At 37.1% G+C, this 8,797-nt stretch overlaps 1 protein-coding gene across 2 annotated transcripts in view; it reads right to left on the reverse strand.

Annotated features, from left to right (window-relative positions):
• Window positions 1-8,797, reverse strand: part of MYOZ2 (myozenin 2) — an 18,696-nt gene that overhangs the window by 2,607 nt on the left and 7,292 nt on the right. For both annotated transcript variants that reach the window (XM_009887883.1, XM_009887884.1), the window contains exons 4-5: window positions 6,440-6,569; window positions 4,876-5,059 (exon numbers count right to left, since the gene is read on the reverse strand). In XM_009887883.1, the coding sequence (XP_009886185.1) occupies window positions 4,876-5,059; window positions 6,440-6,569 (314 nt within the window). The remainder of the gene's footprint in view (window positions 1-4,875; window positions 5,060-6,439; window positions 6,570-8,797) is intronic.

Raw genomic sequence — 8,797 nt, forward strand, 5'->3', positions numbered from 1 at the left:
CAGTAATTGGTTAATAGATGTTCATTTTCCTTTACATCAGCAGTATATTTTTGTGACCAATAACTTGTCTGACAACATGGTGTTGTAATGACCTCTGTTGTGTGCACATCAACTGTATCACTTGAGCTCTGATTCATTGTAGAGAAGCCTAAAACTCACGTATGAAAAATTCCAGCAGTCATTGCTCATAACGAGGGTGGAAATGCTGGTTCAGAGCCATAGGAAGTGGCACCAGGAAGTGTAAGAGATTTAATATTCACTTAGCATATTCCTAAAAAGTAGGTGCACAATTTAACACTTGCAGGCACAACAACATTTATTTTTAGCTGTTGTTTTAGCAGGGCTTCTTTTTTTTTTTTTTTTTCCTGCAGTCTTTCTTCTTCAACATTATATTGTTTCAACATAGGAGACTACTTGTACTTGATTATTTGGTAAAGTCTGAAGAAGTCTGTTTTAACTGTATTGGATTAGCACATTCAATGATGTAGTTAAAAAAAAAAATGTGAGTTTCACATTTTAAAACAGGACTGTCATTCTTAAAATGTTTTGTTTATTGTTAATTCTGTGCAAAAAGAAGACATAAGAGCAAAGAACCTGACCCTGCAAAATGCTCAGAGCTTCATTTAGCTTAGTGCAAAATCTAATGCCAATTTCACAGAGGTATTCAGGTGCTAAGGAACTGGCTTTCACTAATCTCACATCATGTCAAGTTAGTACCCAAAATTCCTTTTTGGAATTCAGCGTTTTTAGAATAGAGTTCAGAATCCATTAATCAATAAAACCAGAGCCCAGTCCAGATGGACTGGATTCCTGTAGTGTTTTTGAAACAGTAGTCTTTGGGAATTGAGAAAGCTGAGCAAGAATTTATCTGGTAGGAGAGGCAGAACTAGTCAGACTTGCTTGTCTTATGTGAGTAAGATGTAGTGCTTTGTATGTTACTCATAATCCTACCTTTGGCGTTTTATCCAGCTCCAAGAAAGCAGATTTAACTAATTTAACTAATATTACAAACTCCACAACAAATGTAGATTCATGCTGTCTTTACCACAGATGATTACTGGGTGCTTCCACACTGGTAAAAGAGGTAAGAAAATATTTCACCAGTAAATACTTCTTCAATCTTGATAGGAATTAATCTCCAAGAGAAATCAAATGGGATGGCTCTGTTCTGCAGCATTTCTCTGCTATCACAGACTCATTTTCATCCAGGAAGAGGAGGAGGAGTCTGGTCTGAACAATCTATTCAGAGATCCTCAGAACCTCGTTTCTCTGATCATGCACTCTGTCTAGTGCTATGTGCTGTTAAAGCATTACTGGCTCTCTCACAGCAAGCCCTGCCTCAGAAGGCAAATGTGCTTGACATTTACTGCTACCACTTTTTCCTTCGCTGACATGCCATCATTGCAAGATCCTTGCAACATAAAATGAGCACTAGACCCCAAATAATACTTCTATAAATTCCTTAGTTCTGATTCTGCTACTATTATAAAAAATGCACAGCTACAGGGTCCAGAGTCACCTCTTCATTGCAGGCAGTGGAAAAAAACTTCTGAATGCTGTTTAGCGCTGAATATACCTTTAAGCCATGCATGTGTGTGTCTGTTCTAACACATCAGGATGTCCCTACCTGCTAAATTTGTGTTGGTTTTAGTTTTTTGTGTAACAAGGAAAGCTGAAAGTGGCCTGTGAAGTCTAAGTGCCATTTTAACAGATGCCGCTGAACTGGGAAGACTCTCAGGCCTGTTTCCTTTGGGAGTCCTATGCATCACACTTACTGTTAACCACACCCCCTCCTGACTAATGATGACTGTACCAGTGTTTTGCAGGAGAACAAACATAATGGCACTTTATTGAATGATGAAGCATGATAGAAAGCCTTGATTGACACCCTCACTGATAACAAAATGGTGCCATTATATCACAATTTAATTGTTAATACAGTATCATTTGCCTTCTCTCCGAGACTGCAATTAAAGAAGTCAAGGATGCTGTGACCTAGATGCACAGAATGACTTAGGATCTAGACACAGATGTCCACAGAGATATCTAACCTTATGTTGAAAGCCCACAGGCTGCTGAATTCCTGAGATGCCTAATGTTTTCGTTATATAAATGCTCAGATCTACTTTTATGTTAGCTATACTGGCAGCTGCACCAATCTTACACCAAAGCTCATCTGCGATTCTCTAATTAATAATCTTTTGCCTAAACTTCCATGCTTGAAAACACACATAATATGCAGCAAGCTTGGAGCAAAATATCATGTCAAGGCACTTTCACTCAAAATCTATGGCTGTTAGTTAGTGTTGAGCCTCTGCGTCAAATAATAGTGTGTCTGTGATCAGAGCTGTTCTGCAAGAGGTTTGGATTCTCTTCAGTCTGAGAGCATCTCTTTGTAAGAGTGGACCTCACCGCTCACATATAGTATTCCAGCAAAAATGCTACTTGCAGCATTTCCAGCAAAAATTGCTTGGATTAGACGGAGTAGGACTCTTAGCTTAGGCACAGGCCACACAGCTGATAGCGGAGAAGTGTAGGTCCTGTTTTCTGTTCCTACATCTGCTTGTTTAATTTACTGTAAGTAGTAATTTTAAAAAGTGCATTGAAAGATCTGGGAATTCAGATGTAGGCCCAGGTTTCTCTTTCCCCAAGTGAGTTTCTTAATTATTCAGCTAGAGAAAGATGTTTACTCCCCCTAACTCAAAAATGGTTATTATTTTCTGTACTTTGGCACAGGTCTAAATAAGGGAAGTGAAGTGTGTTCCCACCACTTCCATGGAAGAGCCAAAACCAGGTTGTCAGACCTCTACTCAGGGTTTGACATTCCTGTAGAAATAAATCCAGGCTGGCCGCATTCTAGGAAAATGCTCTTTCCAAAGAAATGAACCTTATTGTCTATACAATTTTTAAAAGAATACATGTGACCCCTCTTGGTTTTAGAAATCTTAATCTAGCCCTGACCTGGAGACAGGCAGACAGAATTAGGTGCTGGTGGCCTTGGTAAAATAAATTTAGGTGGCATTTAGCCTTCTCTGTAATGTTTTTTCATTGGTTAGCTTGGCATGCGGTGTTCTATCTTGAATCCCACAATCAGACACCCCACTCTCCTGTGCATTTTTGGGAGTTTAGACAACTAAGTCATGGCCGTAAAATCTCCAAGAAGCTAGTATCTTGAATTTCAATTTCACAAATTCTAAATTTCTTTTTGGATCTATGCCTTCTTGCTAGAAAACATAAATCTGAGTGTACTGTATGTAACAGCTTTTCTAGGTCCACCAGGCATCCTTTTATTTTCTTCTGGATGTGGATTTTTTCCATGAGAAGAGTTGTGGTGGATTATATTTGTATGCCTCGTGTTTTGAATTTTCCAATTTCACACTCTGGATCTGGATTTATGTGCCAGGTTTTAGTGTTTATGGCAATTACAAGGGAGAATATTGACCTTTCCTTTATATGAATGCACATGTGTTCATAAAATTCAGACTGTGGTAAGCCACAGTTCTGCCATGTTGTACACAGAGAAAATCCCCACAGAAAGAAATCTGAACAGTTAGTGTTGTAAAGATGACAACTAACAGAATATGGGACTGCAGTGCAGCTAAAAATCCACAAAGAAGCCATCAGATAACATCTCAAGACACATATCCCTGTTAATGGAGCCTCTGTGCCCTGTCTGATCCTGTCTTTCACAGTAACGACTCACATGCTGGACTCAGAATTTCTCTTGTGAGAGGGAGAACTGATTCTGTCTCTATTCCCTGTATATGTATCTTTGGCAGTTTTTTGTTGGTTTGGTGAGGTTTTATTTTCCTCAGTTACAATAACCATAGTACATAAACTGTGCTGTTACTGTTCCAATGTTAGCAGCTGTGGCGCATCTCTCTAACTTGTATTTGCTATTTTCTCCGCTGAGAAGAGCGTGCCATACAGGCTTAATTATTAACATGGCAATGTATATTGCTGTTAGGAAATCAGAATTAGGGTAGCGTCTAACAGTGCCAGTCTGGAGTTTTGAGGAAGGGTTTTGGTTTGGCTCAGCTGTCTGGAACTCAGCAGGGGTTATTTAGTGAAAAATTGTCCATAACTTCAATAAATAAATATATTGTGAATGGTATGAATGAAAGCAAATGACACAAGTAGGAATGTGTTTTAAAACTTTCAAAATAGTTCAAAAGCCAGTATTGTCCATGTATCTAGAAGGTCTACTGGCAGCCTTAGTATACTAGTTACTATGTAAATGACTTCACTCTTAGATCCCATTTTTAAAGTCTGCTTGTAATGTTTTAGCTGTTAATTTGTTACAGAAGGTTGTCAAAGGTATAAAAAATTTAAAATGCTATAAAATACGCAATCTGCTAACTATTTGGTCTGAGGGATTGGTTGAGGGATAAAGTTCATTGTACTATCGTTGCCTAAAAAGCAAGCCATGTTAGTTGTATTTAAAAAAAAAAAAAAAAAAAAAAAAGTCGTTTGCATTATACAGCTTACAAACAAAGTTTTGACTGAAAGTTTCCCTGGTAGATCTTATGATCCTGTATCTACTCGAGTCAACAACAGAAATACTGAAAGGAGTTTGAAGCATTGCTATAGCCCATGTTTCCCATTTATTGAGTACACCAGATTCTGATATTCTGTCTTTAAATATTTTCAACAATTTGTCTTACATTCCTGGTTCTACAATTTAATTTGGGGCCCATACTTTAGAGAGAGACTAGCTTCCTCCTTAATGCTCTTGTTTGCCACTGGTAATCTGTGTTCACATTCATGTTTATGCACATACTTGCAAACACAGGTGGTAGGTTTTTTTACAACTGGTGGAAACATTTCATTTCATAGTAATTTTTCTGTAGAAATTCAGCATCCATTCAGAATTACCTGTTAAAGCTCCTGTAGTCAGGAAGTTCTGGCTTTGCTTCAGGTTTAAAAAGTTTGGGATATAAAGCTTCCAGCAGCTCTGGATCATCCCTAATGGCTTCTATCCAGGGAGACTGGTAATACTTTGGTACAGAAGTAGTGTTGAACTTTTCAGGAGGAATTTCTTTCAATGGTCCAGAATACCCTGCAAGGCAATCAAGGCAAAACCATTGTAATGATACTTCGACTTTTCTTCTTCCTTACCACTGTCCTTTGTAACTAGGAAGTAACATACCATCCTTTCACAGATAAAGTGAACAATTGGATCAAGTCACCTGGCCAAAGCTACACAGAAACAGAAAGCTGGCTGCAGGAATTTGTAGCCTTTTAGATAACTGCTCCAAAGTATTCCACCCACTTTTGAGGCTAAGATAATGTTAATTTTACGTAAATTTGTTTCTATCATTACAAGAATTTGTTTGAAACCAGACTATAGCTACACAGCCGTTGGGCTGAATTAACAAAATAATTTTAAAAACAGCCTTTTGGTTAAAACTAAAATAATTTAAAAAGGGAAATCTATTCCACCCTTTTACCCTCCCACTACATCTTGCTCTTTAAATTTATGCTTTTCCTTCTATAAGCTTAAAAAACCCCTGTGGATTAATATCTACTCCTTTTGGCGGACCTTTTTTTGCCTAAAGAAAGGCTTGAATGTTTCTATCATGTCTTAGCAATGGAAATTACCTCTGTTTGCATTGTATTTGACCAATGGATGCATAGAGTCTTAGCAGTCACTAACAGAGTAGTATTGACCTAGTTTACATAGACTGAAAAAGGTCTGCACAAAACATGCATTGAGTAATTCTGAACAAAGAATGAATTTGTAAAAGCTACAGTCTGCTCATGGATAATTCATAAACAGGAAGAAGGGCGATATCACTGAATAAATAAATTAAAACAAATTAGCTTTCTCTAGTCTTTAAAGAATACAAAATAAGGCCGCCTTGTAGCTCACTGCTTTAAATAAAGGCATCGGTACCCTCATAATTAAGAATTTAAAAAAGAACAGTTTATACAGCCAGGGGCAAATTCCCTTGTAAGCTACTGCTCTGTAAAGGTTTCTAGCAAAACTTGCAGTGACTTCGGCTTTACATTTATGGGTAATTAAACTGCAATGGATAACTTTCAGACTGCTGAGCAGCATGTTGCATATTAGAAACAAAGGTTTGGCAAAGACAAATCAGTATAGTAATCTGTTTTTAAATCTGATGATCTGTTTCTCAATGTTTATAAGACCAGTAAATATAGGAGCATTCTCTCTTGATATTAGTGTATGTTTTCAGTTTAGGGAGAAGTAGTACAAAAGGCATATCAACTCTTTAAAAATTAACAGAAGTGACTGAAGAGCACCACTTTACATTTCTGTAGGAGATTCTGATTAGTTATCTGACTCAGATTTATCAATTTCTAATAGTAAGTCCATTAACAAATTCTTGTTGAAGATACTGTTTTATAAAGAGGTCCTTCCTCTGCAGTGAAATGAGAACTAAATATATTTAAAGTCTGTAAACACATATATTACCTGGGGCAATGTTGTCAGGATGTGGTGGGCTCCGGGGATCAGGTGTATTAGGAGGTGTCATCGGGGCATGCTGGGGAATTCCTTCCACACTGAGGCCATCCATTTTAACACTCTGTATGGGCTCTCCGCGCTGCATTCAGATACAAATAAATATCATTGACACAGGCAAAAAAGGCCTCTGTGATTTTCTGTTGAGGGTTGGAGCGATACTCCAGTTTACAGCCCAGATCTGAGACCCAGGGTGTACTGTCCGAAGGCATACTGTCCTGCTGTTTGGTACCCTGTTTGCTAGATAGCACTCTCCAGGATTTTCTGGCTGTTATCCAGAAGATGAAACAGTTTCACAACTCTCTTACGTTGGCTATGTAAGCAAAAATGAATAATTTCTCAGTGTTAAGAATGATATCCCAGCATAATTTTAAATGTCTGTATTACAAGTGTGTGAATGCTTTATTGAAAGGCTAGGAGGTGTTGTGAGCTAAGTCAAAAAAAATAACTGAAAAATTTCATCCAGCTGAGTTGTCTGGCCTTTTCCTAAATTTGGGATATTTAAATATTCATATGCAATCTATGTAGAAAGTTCATCCCATCTGCTGCTTACACCAATCGCCAAAAAAATCTACCTCTGTGTGTGAGCTCTGTGGTTCACAGCAAAGAGTAGATCTGGTCACTTCGGCAGGGGGGCTGATAACATGCGTCCCTTGGATTACTGGACACTAGAAGCTGTTATGTGCAGAGCACCCTTGCTACCCAAAGACTCCAGAAATCTGGCACGTTTGAGCCATTTGAGTTCCAAAGCACTGATTCTTCAAAGCATCTCTTCCCATATCAGTTGAAAATTCACTGCATTTGTTGAATTGTTTTTGTTTGGGATTTTATTTTCCTTTGTTTATAATAGAAATAACAACTTCAGTGCAAGTCACTTTCTGGACATTCATGATATGCTGTTATTTTCAACCGTCCTATCAGGTTATCGGTTCTAAGGAAACATCCAAAGGCTTAATCATTGTTGCATAAATATAGAATTAGAGTCTCATAAGAAGTCAATATCTTATTTTAGCTATGACACAGGCTAAAAGCAACTTAAATATAGACTGCTTTAGAGTAAGAATTTCTTAAAGTAGGAAAGCAAATAAATAATACTTGTTTAAACTTAAAACAAAAAAAGAAAGATCAAGGCAGAATGTTTTCTAGCCGTCCTGAAGTATGTTAGAAAGATTAATTTTGGCAGGCAGAATCATAAAGATGATGAAGACAACACCAGTGGCGGCTAAATAGGCATTTAAGGGAAGGGAACAGAAACCAGAAGCATCGTTTTTTCATGTATCAGAATGTCATACTGACTGTGCAGCATGTGTACTCTATGTGGTTTTGTGGGAAGAAGTAGTCTAGAGGGGAACCAATCTGTCAGACTTAGTAGCAAAAACATGGAACTCGATACAGAAATTCTGACAAGATTGATGGTGTTGTGCTTAGAATTTATCTGTGTAGCTTCAATACGCAATAGGGTGAGAAATTGGGGGGACAGTATTCATAGCTGGGCTTCTAAATAATAGTGTTCTAGTAATACTTTTGGGTGTTCGGTAGAGGTATTCAGAATTTTATTTATATGAGATTTCTTTTGTGCAGATTTATTTTTAAAAGGCAGGTTTATCAAAACACAAACATGATCCCATTTGATCCCTGTGTAATTTAAATTCTGTTGAGTGAGTGGACAAAAGTTTGAAATATCTGCACCATAAAAAAAAAGAAATGTAAAAAATTTTCTTCTATAACAAGGGATATTAAGACATACTTTTCTTCCTGAGTAAAGTTAATTTTTTTTGTATGGGAAACACAAAGGTCACACAATTACAAATATGGAGAATTCCTTCTTGAAGAAGGGAGCAAAAATATTTTAGAGATTTCAGCTGTGATATTGGAAATATTGAACTCACTGTTGTGAGATCCCTCAACAGTTTGGTTAGCATGGACAACGGTAAATTGCAAATGCGTCTTTTATTGTCTGCTTCCAAAGCCTCATTATGAGCTGCCACTAGATAAAATGTTTCCTTAGAGTCAACAAGTTGCATTCATTTTATTGTTTTGATTAATTTACAAGTATGTGTGTATTTTCTTTGGTAAAATTAAACATAAGTAAGCACTTTGTTGCTTTGCTGATTAATAAATTAATTTTTTCCTATTTGAACTGATACAAACTTTAGATTATATCACAACAATGCATTACATATAGTTACTATTTTTCTTATCACAAGTGAAGATTAAAGAAGAATCGAGTCAAAGTCTTTGTATGGATTCTGTAGGGATTGGATGCTAACACAATTATAGCACCAGCTATACAATGATTAGTTGTAAAAG

Source organism: Charadrius vociferus, unplaced genomic scaffold (assembly GCF_000708025.1).
Source record: "Charadrius vociferus isolate BGI_N301 unplaced genomic scaffold, ASM70802v2 scaffold806, whole genome shotgun sequence".
Taxonomy (NCBI): Eukaryota; Metazoa; Chordata; class Aves; order Charadriiformes; family Charadriidae; genus Charadrius; species Charadrius vociferus.